Genomic DNA, 19,698 nt, shown 5'->3' with positions numbered 1-19,698 from the left:
CTTATATGCATTCTATTTAACTCAAGGAAAAGTTCTCCAGAACTCAAAAGCTAACTCACTGCTTTGTGATCTTTTGTTATTCCTATGATGCTCCTGTTCAGAAAAAATATCTGAAAGGGGGGAAAAAATCATTAAGAAGTTAAGGGAAACTTTACCTGAAAACTCAGAATATGCTGAAGTCTCTCTTTCATCTGATGACATCTTTGGTTTACCAGTGTCTCCATTAATATTAGTCTCCTTAGCAAACAATCCAAGGTGTCTTCTATAACATCTCGATTGTCAGCATTGTCAGGAAATATGTGAGAAAACAAATTCTTGTTCTTATCCATTTTTTCTGTCATCTCCTTGATATCTTTAGCCAGAGCCTGGAGTATATGTGAATAAAACCAAACAACACTTGAAAATATACCCTCCCAAATATTAGACCAATCATTATGAAGATGATGATGAAAGAGAGAATATAATACCAAAGTATTATATTCCTATTTCTTCAAAACTTGTTCCATGATAGGTTAAGATCATATAATCAAAATGTAGGTATCTTCATTCAGAACACAGTTAACCAGATCCAGTCATTTCAGCTATGTAGGGCAGTTCTCAGACTGTAATCTAATGCACACTTATCTGGGAGCGAATCCTGTTGAAAATAGTGGACTTACTTCTGAATAATCATGCTTATAATTGCACTTAATGTGCAGGCAGGAACACCACTGCATATGCGGATTCCATTTATGTACAAAAGTCTCACTATTCATATTAGTGAAAGAATCCCTACACAGATTGCTTCACTCATGATACACATGTAGAGTTCTGTATAAATGCTCCATTGTATTCTCCTTTCCAAGCTGTCTGTTGATTTCTGAAATATTACACCATATGCCTAGAATAAATATACAACAGAAATTTTCTGATAATGAAAATCCTCTCAGTCTTACTGAGCACCTACAGAGTCACTGGCAGTCTAAGGCTGTGTGCACAATTAATGGCTTAAAATACAGCCAGATCATTCTATTTCTCAATTCGGACCATAGCTGCTTTGGGGGGAAATGGATAAAAATGCAGTATTTCAGAAGAAACAACAGAAGAGATACAGGATTGATATGGATTGTGGCTAATGTCATGTGTACACCACTTCCCAAACCAGCAGAGGGAGTGCACTGGATGCAGAATAAATGGGAATGTGTACATAGCCTAAAGTAGGAAACAGAAATAATTTTGTTTACAACATTTCATGTTGGCACCTCTGCCCCCCCCCAATTGGATTGCCTGTTGCCTCTTATGTGCACATATCCACACTTCTTTTGATGTACGTATGTACTGCAGTAGTTTTGGTGTATGAATGTAAGCATGGCTTTCCAAGTGGGCAAATGTTCTAACCCCTTCTTGTGTACACTCCAGAAAGAAGAAGAGCAGCACTATCTCTCAATAACACCCCTCCTCCGGACGTACATAGCAGTAATGTACATAAATGGTGGGTGACATAGATGTGAAACATAGAGACACCATTGGTAGAGGTGAACACTTCTTCGAGAGAACAATTTTGTCTCTACTGAACTATGACAGACTTGCCAAATGCAACCTATTTTATTTATCTCTTAAAACCAGTGGGGCACACTAAGAATGACGCCCACTGTTACACAGCTCAACTTTTCCACTTGCATATTCTCCACCACCATGGGCACACACAGGTTTGCTCCATAGGTTTCAGGGTTTGGATCTAACGGCACTTGAGGTGTCTTTACCTGTGATTTTTTTAGCAGCTCAGGGGAGGAGCAAATGAACCTTGCACTTGCTCTTCTACCTAACAATATCACATTTAAAACTGTAGGCATAAGCTGTATAGTCTTATGTATCAATAAATAAAAAAGTACAACATTAAGCTGGCACTTTTTTCTTGATGAAGGCCTCCTCACTTCCTCGGTTCTAAGTCTAGCTCCAATGTTAATGCATCTTTCTTACTGTTGTGATGGAGGGGAACTTCTCAGTGTTCCACTACTGGAGGAAATTCATTATGCAGTGGCAGAAGATAAAACCTTTCCCATAGTGGTACCTCTAATGTGGCTGGAGCCATCACTATTTATGTTTCATCACCAGGTAAAAAAACATATCTCTTCAACCAAGCCTTTATAGGGAACAACCCCAGATTAGTGTATACGATGACATAGTATATTTTATCTGGTATTTTAAGTCATTGAATTGGTTTTATTGCTTGTCTTTTAATTGGGTTTTGTTATGTTTCGTGCCCTGGGATCATTAATTAATGAAAAGTGAGAGAGATATTTATATAATAAAAAAATAAGATGGCAATTTTAGGACCACTTACTTCCTGGTTATAAAGACAAGCTTCTGTCACTTCGGGCAACAGGGCTGTGGCAACAAACAAGTGCTCTTCAACACCATCTAGCCAGGAAGAGGTGGCTGAAACACCACTGTACAACTTCTGCTCAAAGTGCAGGCTCTCCTTCTCCACACCTCCAGGCTGAATAAGGCACCACAAAAGAGAGAGGCAGGTCCGTTAGTACAGTAGTATATATTGAACTTCACAAAAAAAGTGAACATAATCAAATATCCTACCTGGGAAGATGCGTCTTCAAAAGCCTCATTCAAACCAACCAATAACGATGCAGCTGATGGTTTATCTTGAGATTGCCCTTCTTGTTTGTACATTGGCATGCCAGATATAAGTCGGTTTGGCCTGCTGTAGAGCTGCGAAGGAAGGAAAAGGTAATGATTACAATTTTCAGATGTGACAAAAATGTAAATGAATATAATGATTTTATTCTCCTTATTCAGTTAGTAGGGCTTTGATTTAAAGTGTTCCTTTTTTCAATTTACATTCTGAGAAAAAGACATTACTGGGTTGTAGATTTTACCATTTTCTTTTTCTGTAAAGAGTGCTGAAAACAAGAGTTTTGAAAGAAAACCTACCGGCTGCTCTTGTTCTTGTTCCAGAGCATTCTGCAGCAGCTTGTGCTTAATGCTGAATTCTTGATGGAGGCTTTCCCACTTCATTTTCATTTGATCTTCAGCTGACGGTTTTTCTCCCTCTAAACCTAGTTCCTCTGTTAATACATCAGGCTTCCTGTTGATGGAAAAGACAAATATGAATTAGCAATACTGAAACAGCAATATTTCGGGAATGACTGTTACTTTACTGTACTTATGTATACTCTCCTCATCAAAATACTGTTCACACCTGATATGAAGGGTTAGTCATGAAAGTTAATGTAAACCACTGAGATTATGCAAGTTAAAAGTGGACGCAAGTGGAGGTGACTTGCACCCAGTGACTGTGTATGAAGTCCTGCCTGGCTGTGATGTTGGTGGTGGTCTCCTACACTTCCAGAACACTTTAATTGGGCTGTTTTAAGGATTTCATAGAAATCTGAAGTACTCATAGTATTTATGCACTAAAACTAGGAAGCCTCATCACTGCTGAAATCAGTAACATTTCAGATAGATGGGTATGATTTTTGAGGCACTGCATTAAGGAAGCATTTAATTCTTTACAAATGTAACCCTTCCAAAGTTTTTAAAATTAGATACAACAAATATTAATTAAATTTAGATTAAGTATAAGAATAAACTTTAGGTACCTTTCATAAGAAATCTGCAAGTCGTGCATTATGAGTTAGTGTGTCTCTTTCTAACAAAGCCTTGTGCTGGCAGGTTTTGTTTGAACCTCTGCTTATCTTACTTGGATAGATATATGATGTTTAGACTAATTAGGTAAAAACAACAATATGCTGTTATGATCTAGCCAGCAGTTGTCAAAATCTTGAATAAATTCTGAGAATCTAATTTTAAATGTAAACTGTTTTTCAGATGTCATTTACAATAAAACACAAATAACACACGAAGGTATGAGCGCACACTGGCATGATCAATCAATACAAAGCTATTGAACAAGAATAAAATGCATCAAGCCACACCCAAGATGAGAGTTTTCTGAAGTAGATTGCTGTGTTAGAATTTCCTCTCCACGACTTGCCACGGAGCGCAGTAGGTTCTTCTGCTCTGCTAGCTCTTTCTCTAGCTCCTAAAAAGAATCAAGCACAATTGGCTGAACAGCATCCTGTTTACTATTTAGGAATATTAAATACAGTACAACTGCTAGAATACATCTTAGGCATACAGGAAAATGAAAATAACCAAGATTTCAGGTAAGACTGGCCATAGTTATAATGCTTCCTTGCATCTTCATTCCTCCACAGACAAAGGGCTATCCTTAAATTGAGCTGAAACATAGTTTACTCATCCCTTAAACAATCACAGAAGGGTCAAAGTGCATGTGATGGGAGCAACCAGTGAACACAACTCCCAAAGACCACAAGGGGTCACAGTTCCCTTCATGAAGGAGTGTCATGCTATTACAGTGGTACTTCAGGTTACATACGCTTCAGGTTACATACGCTTCAGGTTACAGACTCCACTAACCCAGAAATATTACCTCAGGTTAAGAACTTTGCTTCATTATGAGAACAGAAATCGCGCGGCGGCGCAAGGCCCCATTAGCTAAAGTGGTCTTCAGGTTAAGAACAGTTTCAGGTTAAGAAAGGACCTTCAGAACGAATTAAGTACATAACCAGAGGTACCACTGTAATGGCAAGTGGGGCTGTATTGCTGGCCCTGCTCCCAAAGTTGCACAGCTCTCCTGCTAGCGGGGGGCTCACATCCACACACAGAATGTGGACATCTGCAAATGTGAAGTATACACAATTCAAATGAATGGTTCACTGCATTTAAACAGGTTTAGGATTTGTAGTAACTAAGCACACTCACTTTTTGTCTCTGCAGGCTACTCTGCTGCTGTTGTGTACGGGTTGTCCGTGCCTGAAGCAGCCATTCTTGGACACTGGGGCTTTGAGAAGTGGCTAGATCTGGCTCACACTCCTCCTTTTCCTGTATAGCACCCTGCTTTAAATGAATGAATGAATGAATGAATGAATGAATGAATGAGAGGGTAGGAGGAGGAATACAAGCGGAATATGAATTTAGGGAGATAGGATTGTCATTCTCAGGTCTGGATTTGGAGTCTCCTACTTCTTCAAGAGATCATTAATAATAATAATAATAATAATAATAATAATAATAATAATTCCTGCTTTAATGTGATTCTGGTACTGTAAGGAAAGCTTATGTGGCCTTCCAGCTGAACAGCATCTGAACAGCATCTCAGCTGCGATCTGAGAAACTTAAATGTTCACTAACTGGTTTCTGAATACTGCTGATGTTAAGCGTCTACTTTGCGCCATTTAGATTCCAATTTGATTTGTGTCACTCTCTTCAGCACATTTCCCTTTTACTATTCTCCAGAGCTATGTATAGTTGCAGATTACAGAAAAGCTATTGCTTGACCTCTTCAAGGTCAATATTCCAGGCAACATGTGTTTGCCATACCATAATGTAGAACAGTTTTGGGTTTAAGAAAAAGCTCCCATACATTTTAATTTTCAGTTTCATCTGCCATGAGATTAATGACACAGGTACGCTAACCTGCTTCAGGATTAGTGGTTTGCCATTTCTCAAGTACTGCTCAAGTCTCTGGTCACTAATCCCCAGAGAATTCCTTATGCCCTTAACATGCAAAGAAGAATTATACGTAAGTCGGGAATCACATGCTTACAAAGAGGTTTTGGTTTGTTATGACATCAAGTAGGGAGATAACATTCAAATGGATCAGGGAGGAAGTTGTCCCTTTCTGTGGTTTACTAAAGGCTATGAACGAGCTGCTCTTTCAGCAATTTCATATAAAAAAAAGTTGGCTTCACCATCTTCATATATTGCTCCAGGGAATGTTGTATGGATACGTACAGCGGGAAAACAATCTCAGAGGTAGATAATAATGCTTTAAGAACTTGTGTGTAGTTCTTAATACACTAAGTTAGCCTAACAAATATTTAAGCTGAATATTAGGGTCCTGATCCAAAGAGCTACAGGGTAAGTTCTGGTTAAGCATAGGAATTGCCTCCACTCACTGCAAGGCTCACTGCTGCTTCCACATCACATGAAGCCGATGGCAGCATTAGAAATATACCCTAATGTGAGAAAACGCTGCCAGGAAAAAATGTGGATGCATACATGTATGTTGGTGCATGTGAGTAAAGGATTCTTTGGGGGGAATTACAGCCAGAGTTATCATGAAATAAAAGGCATAGAACTTTTAATGTCAAATTTGTCTCACACTCTAAAATAAATGCATGCACCTTAACCCAGTGAAATAACTTTGCTGCTGGAAATAGTCTTCTGCTTACAGGAATCATATGCAAAATGATGGTGCACAATTGTTGCTTTTTAAAAGCACTTGCCTCTTTCTCCTTTCAAAGAGATATCTGAATGAACTGATCTAAATTAATAACTAAGCTTGCAACATTTTTTAAAGTGCTTTGGGGGCACAGGGCAAGGGACAGACAAGGCTCCAAATCCCAATCTCAGAACACAAACAAACATAGGCTCCAATTCAAGCAATTTCCAATTGAACAATGGCAAAGAAGAAGACAAAGACAGGGAGCAGCCTTTAATAAATTTAGCTCTGCCTAAAGGTGGTAATACGGAAATTAAACTGTAACTTGACGGGTCAATTCTAACTGACTGGCATTTAATTACTGCTAGGTGTATAATGATGACAGCCTCTTCTTTTTCAAATTTTCCCCAACCCACAGAAGGAAAAAATGCAAACCCAAACCCTCCCCCTTAAAGCCAATTAGGAAGAGCGCCTTACTTGGATGATGATCTGCTTGTCGTGGAGGACTCTCTGCAACTCCAAAAGGCTTCCCTTTAGGGTTCGGAGCTTTATTGCCAGCTGCTCTGCCTCGTCCTTGGTATGAGCTTTTCCTTCCATGAGAAGGTTTTCGTTATGGACAGACAGCTCAGACAAAGCCACTACCTTCTGCTCAATTTCCACAAGCATGTTCTGAAGCAGCAGAAACAAGGAGGCAAATTCATACATCTTGCAGCATCCGCAGGGGCCTAACTCATCCTCATCCAAGCTAAGAGCAAGGCAGATTTGCATTGTTGCTCCACAGAGTTTTCCACAGAGCCTTCACAAATGTGCTTCCAATATTCTGCATTTCCCAAAGCTCTGACTTTTATTTTTACATGCAAGAAACATCCAAAACACAAGAGTCTGCATTGTCTGAAAGCAAAGACTTTTTCACAGCACAGACTTTTTTTTGCATTTCAGTGATATTTAGATGCTTAAATGCTCTTCTAGTTTTTTTACTGCATCAATATGTCAGAACCTATGACCCCAATATAATGGCAATTAGAAGATTATGGTTGCTCTCTTCTCCTCGTTTTGCCACTTCTGCCTGTTGTATGCAGGGAGATCCCTTTTTCTGCGCTCATCTCCCTTCCCTCCTCCTCATTGCTCTGATTGTATTGATAAGCTTCTCTGCTTACTGTGGATCTTTCTGATTGGTGCATGAATGGCCCTAAGATCCTCCACATAATCTTCTTTAGTCTAGAAAGAGATTTATGTCTCTCTAGTGACAAATCTCTGGCATGTTTATTTTGAAATGCAGGTAAGTACTTCCACAGCATACCAAAACGGGGACAATATTCTGACAACAAGTTTAAAGACTTTGATTTAATTGCCCTGAGCAATTTAATCTGATGACAATTAAGTCAGAAGGAGGAAACGTAGAAACTTAAGGATTGTTTTAAAATGGCAAACCAATCTATTTAATTCCCACTTTTAAAATCTTTATTGTCAAAACTGTCATTCTCAATAGGCTTCTGTGTCTGTGGGGGTGTTGATATTAGCTCAGATTTGAGGTGCATATGGTAGATTGGCTTCCCTAAAAATGTGGTTTTAGATAGGATCAAACACATGAATCAAAAACAGTTTTAGGGGGCATTAAAGAATATAAGCATGTTGCTACCTAATTTCATTAAGTTCATAACGGACTCATATCTCATGTTCACTTGTTTAAATCACAATCTGTGATATATACCTAACAACAAGCCAGGGTTCTGAAAGGGGAGCACATGAGTTGAAAGCTTTGCTCAAGTTTGTTCCATGGTTTAGCATTCTATGAAAACACAGTCAGAGATGAACTCCAGTTTGTTTAAAATTTAAGGTGATTGTGATAATTTATTAATTGCCTTCTACAAAATCATCATCATAAAAACAGAAAAAAACAGTTAAAAAAGCAAACAAAAAGGAGATACACTTAAAACAAAATTTCCAATCTTTCCTGTGGCTAAAGTAGAGAAGGAGAAAGGAGAGGGAGCATGGGAGTTCAAAGCTCACTTCTGTTCACTCATGTAACACTAGACCATCATTTAGGGAAGAAATGGGATACCTGTGGCCTTCCAGATGCTATTGAATCCAGTTCCCATCAGCCAAGGAAGCCAGTGATCAGGAATGGTGGGAGTTGTAGTCCAACAACATTTTGAGAGCCACAGGTCCCCAAATAATGCATTAACCCACTTAGAAGTTTTACTACAATTAAGCAGTAAGCAAATTTTGTTACAAACAAACAAACAACTCATAGTTTAGTGCTATGTCTGAAATGAGCAACTCAATCCTTGAGTGTGATCTCATTTAAACAATTGAGCATGAGACATGAGTCTGTTATGAACTTAAAAAGCTTTGAGAATTCTGGAACACTTTATTTCTGCATACTGCTTGGATAACCGAGTAATATTATTTGTTGATTTCTTTAAAAATGAATAGGGAACACTTATTTGCTCTATTTGAAAAAGTAGGCCCAAAACACAAGATTTTCTATTCAAAAGTTCCAGTGATTAAAACATTAGGACTGTGTCTAATTTGCAAGCTGCACAAACTAGTTCTCAATGTCATCTGTCTATTTAACCAACACTTGGTTTAGACACTGCTCATTCCACCTTCCAGATGTGGAAAAGTTTCGAGAGATGTGCAGGTGCTACATGCACTGTAAATGCAAAAAACAAAATTTCAATGCACTGCTCAACACATGAGTATGAGTGATATGCATGTGAGGAGTCCTAATTAAAAAACACACAAGAAAGCCCTATAAGTGCATCAGCAGTAATATTTAGACATGGTGGTTGCTATTTCACCTGACAGTCAACCAGCTGGGAATCCATATCCATGGGTTCCTCAACAGTAACCGATGAGGTGTCCAGTGTAGCTTTTGTATTCAGGAGCCAGTGGTCAAGTTCATCCGCTTCAGTGCGATATCTTTGCAGAGCTTGCTCTTGCCGCTGTTCTTCTAGTTGCTCATTGAGTTTCTCCTAGTAATCAGATGTGGCCATTATTTGCAATTCTTTCGAGTTTGAAGGAACAAAAATAGATGGGTTGGATCTACACTTGAACTCCATGGAGTGCTGCTCAAGTTCAAGGAAAGGGGCAGATGGATGGCAGAGTTTGCCAGTTCTTTTCTCCTCAAGCTCCTGAAAAGTTGCTGCAGATGGTTGGGGGACCTTTGTAAACAGTGTTTGAGGTGGCACTGGGGGAAGGGGGCAGATTAGCTAAAAGCATCACCTCATTCCCTTTCTTCAGGGGAAGCCTGCACTATATCCTAATTTGTTGAGGGACAAGTTTTGATTCGTAGAAACCTAATATACGTGAATAGTGGTGTAAGAATTTTATAACAGAAAGTGGCTTGCTGAGAGGAGAAAGGAAGCACTCTATATAACTCTACAGCAGATTATCATATGTAATCATTTAAGGTGAGTTCAGGTGATGGTGAACTAAGAATTTGACTACATTTTTTCTTAACACCATGATGTGTGCTGAGCAACTTAACATAAAAAAAAATGGAAATTAAAGGAATAATTTAAGAAATGACTGAGGGAATAAAGAAGAGATGTGGAAGGCAGCTTAGTGTAAAAGGAGAACCAAACAATTGGAAACATGGCCAGAGACTCAAAGAACAGTGCAGAAGGAATCTTACCTATTTTGTTCATCTTACAGATCCACACAAGGTAAGGTAATATGATGGATTAGTTCACACAGGCATGCACATAAATAAAGTTCCTACTATGTGTTTAAACAGCACTCAGTGATATGCAGCTGAATGCCTGAATAGGCTCTACTGAAAAGCACTGGTGCCACGTGAGGTAACATGCAAGTTCTGCATCCCTCGTCAAGTGATAAATATGTTACAGCAGCAAACGAAATGTAGGGACACTTGGAAATACTTGAAAGACCATGGAAGGCCTTATTGATTGAAATTTGTCAGGATGAAAACTTCCTTTCGGTATCTTTGTACCTCAAGCAGCTGCCGTTTCCCTGAAGCTTTCATCTTAATGGTGGCCATCCTCTCTGCTAAGACTGTAAGCGTAGACTGTAGAGCCAACTGGTCGGCAGCATCTGTATCTAGTGGTTCAGACACCAGCTCGTCTGCTAATGAAGTTTGTAGCTCACTAATTTCATCCTGAAGCATTAGGATCTCATCCATCAAAGCCTAGTTGTTGTTGTTTTCAAAAAAATCACAGGATAAAATTGGGTGGGTGAGTGGGAAACATTATCACACAACTAGAAAATACAGACTTTCAACATATTTTCAGGGCAGACAGTACAACTGTGTCAGGAATTTGGATTTTAAGACTATAAACCTGAAAGTGAACAATTTATCTTGTCATTCATTTATTTTTACCTGATGTTCAGCCATTTGGCTCTCTGGACTCTTCCCAACCCCCAGGCTTTCATTTAATTTCACCTCAATGGCTTCCATTTTTGTGGATGTAGACTGGAGGGAGTCTTGGTACTTCTGCTGGCGTTCAAGGGCCTCATAGAGGGTACGTTGCTTTTCACTAATCTACAAGTAAAGTAAACCATGACTAGATATTCAGCTCTTTAAAAAACCCAACAAACACTTCTTTATTCAATAAAGAAAAAGAAACTGGCATTGATATACCACATGAGAACAAAAATACACAATATATGGAACATAATATACAGAACATCATAAAAACCCCAAAAGGGAGGGAAGCAAAGTTATACATAATAAGTTAGAAATACCCATGGAAGCAGGGAGTAGAAGATAATTTCCCTGCCCTCCCTTCCTTTCAACAGCCCCCACCCTGCTCCCTCTCACAGGGATCTGATGAATTGGGTAGCTGTGATGCAGGAGGCTGAGAGATTTGAAGAAATAGAAATGTTTGCCCATAGAAGAGTGAATTATGTCTGCAATTTTATCTATTATAATTACAAATCACATCCTTATGCTATAATTTCCCTATACAGTGGTACCTTGGTTTAAGAACAGCTTAGTTTATTAGCAACTTGGATTAAGAACGCTGCAAACCCAGAACTTTGGTTTGTGAACTTTGCCTTGGAACAAGAACATGTTTCGCTTCCTGTTGAGTGTGTTCCATTTGTAAATTGAGTCCCCCACTGCTATGTGAAAGCATGCCTCGGTTTAGGAATGCTTTGGTTTAAGAACGGATTTCCGGAACGGATTAAGTTCATAAACCAAGGTACCACTGTAGTTGGAGCTTCATATGATCTCTGATGTAGTTTGGCTGCTGTGGACATAGTGATACAAAGCTTTGCACAAATGTGTTTGTGTTTTACACATGAATCTGCATAAAGAGTACAGCACATGGTTCCTGGGATAAGCAGTTGAGTCCACACTGCTGCCATTCAACATGTTACAGGCATTATCTCCATGTGCTGACATGGATGTCTGCACTGAAAAATCCTATGCGGGAGCTAAGAGGGAGTCAATTGTTGATTATACTGTTTTTATACTGCCCTTCAATCATTTTCCTCGGGCAGTTTAGGGTGGTATCCAGCTGGTGCATCCCAATTTCTTGAACAACAGAACGTTCCTCCTCCTCCTCTTGAGCACACCCCACAAAACCTCTAAATCTGCTCCTCAGTGCTGAGGAAATGCCTAAAACAGATTTAGGGGTCCATGGAGAGATGGAGAGAGGGCAAGTACCACTGTGCAAGTGGAAATCCTTTTGCTGGCAGGACACATTCACTGAATATGACTCACAATAAACTTAAAGGTCACAGGATTATAAAAGCAGTCTACAGCAGTAAACGAGATCTACAAGCCTTTGGAAAATTCTGGTGCTGAAAAATAACAGTTGGGTGGCAAGCAAACCTCTCTAAGGAGAGCATTCTGCTATTGGGACACCACCACGAGGGCAGCTCTGTTTGGTAATTGCCTACTTCACCTCATAAAAAGGTACTCACCTGGAGACAGGTCGTCCTTCAAGTACCCTGGGAGCCACTGCAGTTGGCACAGCACAGTTGTGATATTATCAGAATACCCAGTCCGAGGTGGAAATCTAGCAGCCACATTGTTAAATTATCTGAAGTCAGAGCTTCAATAATGGAAGCTAATTGTATCTGGCCTCACTACTTAAAAATAATGTGTGCCTTCAGAGGCTTTGGTATACTTGATGAACTTACTCAAAACCTTCAAACTTTCTGCATAGAAACTTCCTTACAGCTAAAATGCCACCACACCAGTTGGTTCTCTCTCTCTATTTTTTTTTGTCATCCCTATATTTGCAAACAATCCACTCTGACACAATCACCTAAACCACACACAAAATTATAGTAACATCTCTCCTTCCTCCTTGCACCAAGAGACTTACCACATTCTTCAGTGTTTCCCAAGAACGTTGTAAATCATCCAGCTTGGCACTAGTGGCAGACTCTAACCCCGGCTCAGAGGATTCCTGAGTGGATGAGGGGCTGGGCTGAATCTTTGAAGCTTCTGTCTGCAACTGTTCAGCAGATAAGGCTTGGTAATAAGCAATGTCCTACGAGCATGAAGCACAACACAGCAGTTTCAAAAGACATAACCCTCTCATGAAAATGTCAGTTTATTCCTGTTTACTGTTGTTGCTCTGCACAGCTTAAATTTACGGCTTATCTTCTACAATCATTATTTGTACGTATTGTTGTTTTTATCTTTTGTTTTTAAGTAAATTTCCTAAGAAAACACCCATAGCTCTGCTCACAAGCCATAGCTCTGTGAGCTTTAATATACATTGTTAGTCTTATAATGAACCCTTCTAATGATGGTCCCTCCATCTAGCAACCAATAAAGGCAGCAAGTGGCTGTAGAGCCTCCTTCCTCAATTCTGCTACTAGGAAGGCAAGAGTGCTGTGTGGATCAACCATCACATCCCTACTACAACTCTCATCTTTAGGCAAAATAAAAAGACAAAGCTGCTGCTACTTACTCATTGCTACCATGACTGTCCTCTTTGATCTGACAAACTTGCATTTTTAACTCACTCAAACTCTAGGTTGGCCCAATGCATATTTCTTACTTAATTTCCCATGTTACAAAATACATTGCAAAAAAAAAATTATTCCTGAGGTTCTTGTATTTTACACTTGCAATGCAACTAAACTTTACAAAGTCGATGGCTCATTATCTCACTTCCTACATTTGCTTTGCTTATTATTTTAACCTATCAATTTCCTTGTTGAATCACAATAGTGGTGCGTTTTGCTTTTGTTTGGAGCAAGAAATACTTGCTACTAGCTGATAATAATTAAGTAATGAATAAATTGTTCTTGCTCCGTTCCTATTCTTTACCAGTAAAGGAGGAATCAGTTTGATATGCATTTATCCATGGGAAATGGTAGTTCTGACCTGATCAAGCTACACCCGAATTGAACCTTCTGTTGAATTGAGCACTTGCTTACAACTCAGGCATTTTATTTCTAAGAAAAGCTACAACAAATTATATACTGGCACCCCCCAGTAGAATTAATTACATATATATCTCATATGAAAGAGTCAAGCCTTGTGCTATACCTTACTTCTGCAATATTATGTTATAAAACATAACTATATATATAATGCTGTATTGTGTTTTTAATATTTGGTTGGCAGCCGCCCAGAGTGGCTGGGGAAACCCAGCCAGATGGGTGGGGTATAAATAATAAATTATTCTATTATTATTTTTCCTGTATATGCAGCATTCTGCGTATCTGTTTATGTGCTGGTTATTTTAGGAAACTTGCAGTATATAACTGCATACTATGATATGCATAAAATGCATATAATAACCATATAATAATTATGGTACGTAATGATGCATATAATATGTGAGGAAATCTATGAGAGAATATGCAAGAAAAGCACATTATTTTTCATTGAGATCAAGGAGTGAAACAGGGAGAAGAAAATATCTGATTGGATAAGCTTGACATCAAGGTGTGGTTTTTTTAACCCTGCATCTCTATTTTTATTCATTGCATTATACCATTAAATATCAAACAGCTTCAGAATGCTCATTAATTAACAAAGGTACCTACAGTGTCAATTTGATAGAGCTATGCACTGTAATTACTGAAAAGAGAGCTCATGTTGAAAATAAAGCAATGGAATGGAAACAATTTAATTCACATTTACAAAAGTTACCATCAATAACGAAATAATATTAGAACAGAGGAAGATCTTTGCAACTACCTAGTAGCAGAAAACATGCAGATAGATAAAGGGACAACAAAAGTTGTGTTTTGTCAGGATCTTCTGTAATGCTGAAAATCTTGTGCATGCTCCCATTCTTTTATCTGTATCTCCAGTATCAGAGAATTGTAGAGCTGGAAGGGAACCCAAGGTTCATCTAGTCCAACCCCTTCCAATGGGTAAAGGTAAAGGACCCCCTGACGGTTAAGTCCAGTCAAATGCGACTATGGGGTCATGTGGCCAGTCAACTGCTACTGGAGCAACGGGACACCTTGACGAGTGCCAGAGCACACAGAAACGCTGTTTACCTTTTTGTCACAGCAGTATCTATCTACTTGCACTGGCATGCTTTCGAACTGCTAGGTTGGCAGGAGCTGGGACAGAGCAACGGGGTGTCACAGGGATTCAAATGCCAACCTTCTGAGCGGCAAGTCCTAGACCCAGTGGTTTAGACCACAGTGCCACCCACTCCCTTAACCCCCTGAATGCAGGAATCTCAACATGCGGTCCCTCATCCAATCTGAACCCATGCTTGACCCTGCCTAGCATTTCAAATGTGCTAGCAGTTTTAATGCTGCACCGCATTTATCTATTATATACATTTTAAAGAACAGCATGTAGTTTCACTTTAAATAATAATATTAAAACGAAAGCTTCATGTTTTTTTGCCCTGAGAAAACACTTCCAAGTTAACTGACAGGACAAATAAGGAACTGCACACTGAGGACCACACATATTTGCAGACATCACAATTGAATGAAAGCCAACGGGGAGATACCTGGTTAACAGAAGCATCTGTATTAGCCACAGGTGAAGGAGAGCGACAGGCAGGTGGAGAAGAAATCTCACTGTTCGTTCCCTCTTCCCCAGACTCCTCAGTAACAGGTGACAGAAGTGTGTGACAGCGACCAGCAGTCATCTGCCACGGGAAATGCAATCCCAAATGACAAGAAGATCATTCAGTCACCACAAGGATGATTTTTATTTAATGCAATCATATGCATAGAGTTCCAACAGGCCATAGTTTAAGAGCCCCTGTACCTTTAATAATTGTGTGTGAGAATTTTATTTGGTAGGCACAGTTTTCCTCACCCTACTATGAGAAAATGTTCATGCCCAAGTTCTCTCTTTTCCATAGCTATTAGACCTAGAAGCCCTGTCCTCCCTGGCATCTGATACATACCAACTAAAACAGTATTAATAATGTAGACAAAGAATGAAAGTTTATTTACTCTAGTTCTGAAGTATTTAAGTGATAGCATTTTTGAGAACATATTTAACCTTATCCACATACACCATAGTTGTAGGAATTTTCACTGGAAAATATGGGAACATTCAGCTAGGGAAACATGTACCTTTCTACTAGATAAAATATATTTGAGGAATGTTGCAGAAGAAAAGCAGATCCACATGTAAAGATACTGAAAGCAATAAACACATACTGTACAACTTAATAGTAAAGCATCTCCTATGGATTCTTTATTCCAGCAATGTTTCAACTGCTATCCAGTGTACTTAAAAATAAAAAGTTCCATGCATATGCAAAATAATCATTTCAATTTCCCCCTCTCCCAGTTCTTCACTTAGGTATACCAAGGGAGGATAACGCACAAAACAGAAAATAGTAGTAATAATAATAACCTCTTGGGAGTACAAAGTGAAGCTATATTTTGTTATTTTATAAATGTGATTTTATTTGGTGGTTCCGAGGAATTATCCATGTTTAAAAAGCTGAATTGCCAAAAGCCACACTCATACACACCCAAGGATAACAGTAATTGCTGGTTTGTAAAACTGAATAACCACAGCTGCATAAATTTGAGCTCCAGTGCATTCTAATCAGCAACACCCAGACATCTCATGAAAACAAAGAAACAACATGGACTGTAGCAATCTTTTGCATAATAGTGTCAGAACCAGTATTGTACATGACTAGTGGCCTCAGGAAACAGACAAATTATACATTTATTGCTTACCATTACTACAGAGGGGTGAGCTGAGTGTGCTGAGAGGAGTTCTTCTGAATCCAGCTCCTCCATTCCTTCTGAAAGTCCTTCCACTTCTGTTACTGTTAGAAGCATAGTGGCGTGCTTGGCTTTCATTGTTAGCATCTTGCACTTGGAATTCAGAGATGCTATTTGCTCCTGGTAGCCTTTGATCTTCTGTGCCAGCTCCTGAGGAAACATTTTCTTCCTTGAGAATCATATGCAGCATGTAGAGGCCGTAAGAAGGAGCAGCAATTCTGCTTCCGTTAGAGAAAGACCGGCTTGCTTGTCTAAGGTCAGCCAATAAAATCACAGCTCTGTGTTTCAGAAGCCCTACCTCAGCAGCAGCAGTGGCCGAACAGCAGGATGTTGATTGTGGAAAACAAACATGTCAGGCTGCATCGCGCTACATACACACAGAGAAAGGCAGAGCTAAGCCACTGAACAGAAAGCTATGCAGTGAAAATGGAAAAGCACCGTGGAAAATCTTTCCTGCCTGTCACTGACAGAAGGGGTGTCTGGTAAACTCACATTATCATTTCTGAGGATAAGCAAATTCTGCATTAAATCCTGCTGAAAACAAGAGGGGAAATATTCTTGTCTGCCTCGTGGGATACTAAAATAAGCTGAAAGTCCCCAGATAAGGCATGCCAAGGAAATGAGGTCATGCAATGACTTGAAGTTTAAAAAAACATGCAGCATTCATTTCTGACCAGACTGAATACAATGAACAGAGAAGTTAATGCACAAGGCTGTCATGGATTAACAAACACTGTGGCTTTCTTCTTGCTTTGTTCTAAAATGCTGGGAGCCGTGATAAACTAGTAGCTTGCACTTGGCATTTTAATATCACTCTGCAAGGTATTTATTTTCTTTTAATTGCCTGTTTAGAGTCACAGCTTGGACTGGGTCCAAATTGTATTCCTGAATAAATTAGCTAATTCTGTACTAATGCTCCAGTTGAACCCTCTCTGCAGCAGCAAAATTACATACTTAAGATTACACACTATTGATTGCTGTATCAGTCTAGTTTCGTAGATTATGTATATCACTATGGCACAAGAATGTAGCTAAGGCATTACAGGTAGATCAGCTAAATATTTCCAGTCAGGTTTGTAAGAAATGTGTATGAGGGGACAGCACTGGTTTCTGAGGGCAAAGGCACAGCACTTTGAAAGGGGCAACAATTAGCTGATATCTGACTCTTGTAAGCCCCTGAGCTTTTGCAAGTGCTGAAAATCATGGCAGTGTTTGCAAAGGCACAGGGCTTTGAAAATGCAGGCAGCTGATTGTTAGCACCTGTAAAGATCTGTGTCTTTGCCTGTGCAGTTTGATTTCAAACTGTGTTGGCAAAAGAAAACAGGTTACCTGGTGCTATATTTGATATCAGGTGATTGACAGAAGTAAAGAAAGGATGGAGTAGAGGGAAAACATGACCATTTTAAACAGCAAATGTTTAAAGCAGCAATAGAGAATCACTGAATGGGGGAAAGTAGCTGTTTTAAACAATGACAGATGTTTGAATAGAGAAAGCAGGGGATGACACTGCAGGATGAGCGGCAGTTTGATACACAGTTTGACCACAGCAAGAAAGAGTTTAGAAAGACTCTGCTATATTAGCTTTTGGGTGTTAGCTTCTGTGTTGTACCCATCTCTGCTGTTTCTCCTTGTTAAAACTCGTTTGTTTGTTTTTAGATGCCATCAGTGTCTTTCCATCACTACTTTTAAGGCACATGCTCTTCCTTTTTATGATTACACACACACAACACACACTTATAAAAACATTTCTATGATGCAATGTCATAAAATTTCAGCGCAATGTGCAACACCACAAAACACAGTGAAACACAATATAAATAATCATTAAAATAGTTGGCTAATTAAACAGCATGAAAGCCTTCAAGAGACACCTGGAAGTCAAAAGCGAGGAACCTGCCACATCACTGCTAGAAGAGAGGTCCACAGCATGCGACTGTTTACACTAAATGCCTACCTTCTAGTTGAGATCTCTGTAACACAAGGGACAACTAAGAGAACTCCTCACTAATCGGAGTGAATGAGCTAGTATGCAAACGTGCAGGTATTCTGGATCCAAATTATTCTTAAATCAGATATGGACTGGACAGACCTCAAACAGAGAACACCTGAAAAACAGAGGACTATCCTCTGACAGACCTTCAAAATAGAGGACTGCCTTATTTAAAGTAGGACACATGGTCAGCCCTAACTACTTTTTCCCTTTCAAAAGAGAATTTCTGATTTCATATGATGTTTGCTTAGTTTTTAGTCCTCAAAAAAAGCAGGATTGTGAGATTGTTTTCAAAAGTATTCAGTTGGAACAAAGTGATCTCATGCCATTGGTCCCAAACATGTTTTTACAGTCTGACAGCTCAGAGCAAATGAATTAAGTATAAGAGAAACTCCCGCAAAGCTTAACCTGAATGAATGCCTAAGGGCTGGAGTAATTTCACAGTGAGATAGCCAGTATCATGAAACCAGTCACTCAGGTTTTTAATGGATCTTTTTTTCCACCCGTGAGACAAGGAATCAATGCAGAATGCTTAACAGCCTGCACATCTTTGCCTCCCAACAGGATGTGGTGATTATTGCCTTGTTTTTGCATATTCACTTCTTGCATGAATAAATCAGCAATGGAATTAAGCCAAAGGGTGGCTGATAGGAATGAGATCCAAACAGGAATAGACAGAGGTATGTGACTCATATGAAGTGATAATGAAGCATGGGATAGCACAGCTGGGCTCAGGCACCAAAGCTGAAATCAGATACCAGGAAGTATATTCCATTTCTGCTTTGAGGTTTTTAGCCAATTAACTCATTTATTACTGATTAACATTTGCTGGTGTTGGGGAAGGTCAGCAAGGAGTGGGCAGTGGTGGGCTGCCACACAGCAGAGGATGAGAAGCAAGAGGAGGCAACTGGTATGCTCCTTGTAGGCCACATCTGCTGCCCCAAGGCAACTGCCTCACTGGTGGACCAGCCCTGTGGCTTGGGAGGAGCATACAAGAGAAGGTTTATATGTTGATTCTCATGCTGCTGTTTTAATGGTATGTCATTACTAGCCACCATACGTTTCCGATGCACAAAAGCTGTGATATAAGTGTTTGATTTTATTTTTACTTTTACTTTGTAACAAGGCGAGAGGATCTGTTTTCGCCTTGAAGACATGTACTTCATTAAATTTAAGAAAAATAAGTGTATGTCTTAATTGTTCAACACAAACCATATTCAAGAGACTCAGATCTTGCAATATTAAACTTTACACTTCACACCTATGAACAGCCACATCCAAGTCCAATGGCATATTTAGACAA

General features: G+C 39.3%; 1 protein-coding gene across 11 annotated transcripts in view; it reads right to left on the bottom strand.

Moving 5' to 3' along the window:
- The window catches only part of SYNE1 (spectrin repeat containing nuclear envelope protein 1), a 270,851-nt gene that overhangs the window by 80,789 nt on the left and 170,364 nt on the right, over nt 1–19,698 (bottom strand). For 7 of the 11 annotated variants that reach the window (XM_077925894.1, XM_077925896.1, XM_077925887.1 and 4 more), the window contains 13 exons: nt 16,358–16,555; nt 15,160–15,300; nt 12,547–12,714; nt 10,590–10,751; nt 10,203–10,397; nt 9,049–9,222; nt 6,722–6,913; nt 4,783–4,917; nt 3,933–4,039; nt 2,929–3,082; nt 2,575–2,706; nt 2,324–2,479; nt 156–365 (listed from right to left, as the gene is read on the bottom strand). In XM_077925894.1, the coding sequence (XP_077782020.1) occupies nt 156–365; nt 2,324–2,479; nt 2,575–2,706; nt 2,929–3,082; nt 3,933–4,039; nt 4,783–4,917; nt 6,722–6,913; nt 9,049–9,222; nt 10,203–10,397; nt 10,590–10,751; nt 12,547–12,714; nt 15,160–15,300; nt 16,358–16,555 (2,124 nt within the window). The remainder of the gene's footprint in view (nt 1–155; nt 366–2,323; nt 2,480–2,574; nt 2,707–2,928; nt 3,083–3,932; nt 4,040–4,782; nt 4,918–6,721; nt 6,914–9,048; nt 9,223–10,202; nt 10,398–10,589; nt 10,752–12,546; nt 12,715–15,159; nt 15,301–16,357; nt 16,556–19,698) is intronic. The other 4 variants (XM_077925888.1, XM_077925892.1, XM_077925889.1 and 1 more) reach the window with 3 other exon arrangements.

The sequence above is a fragment of the Podarcis muralis genome, chromosome 3 (assembly GCF_964188315.1).
Source record: "Podarcis muralis chromosome 3, rPodMur119.hap1.1, whole genome shotgun sequence".
Classification (NCBI taxonomy): Eukaryota; Metazoa; Chordata; class Lepidosauria; order Squamata; family Lacertidae; genus Podarcis; species Podarcis muralis.
This window is presented reverse-complemented; position numbering and strand designations above follow the sequence as displayed.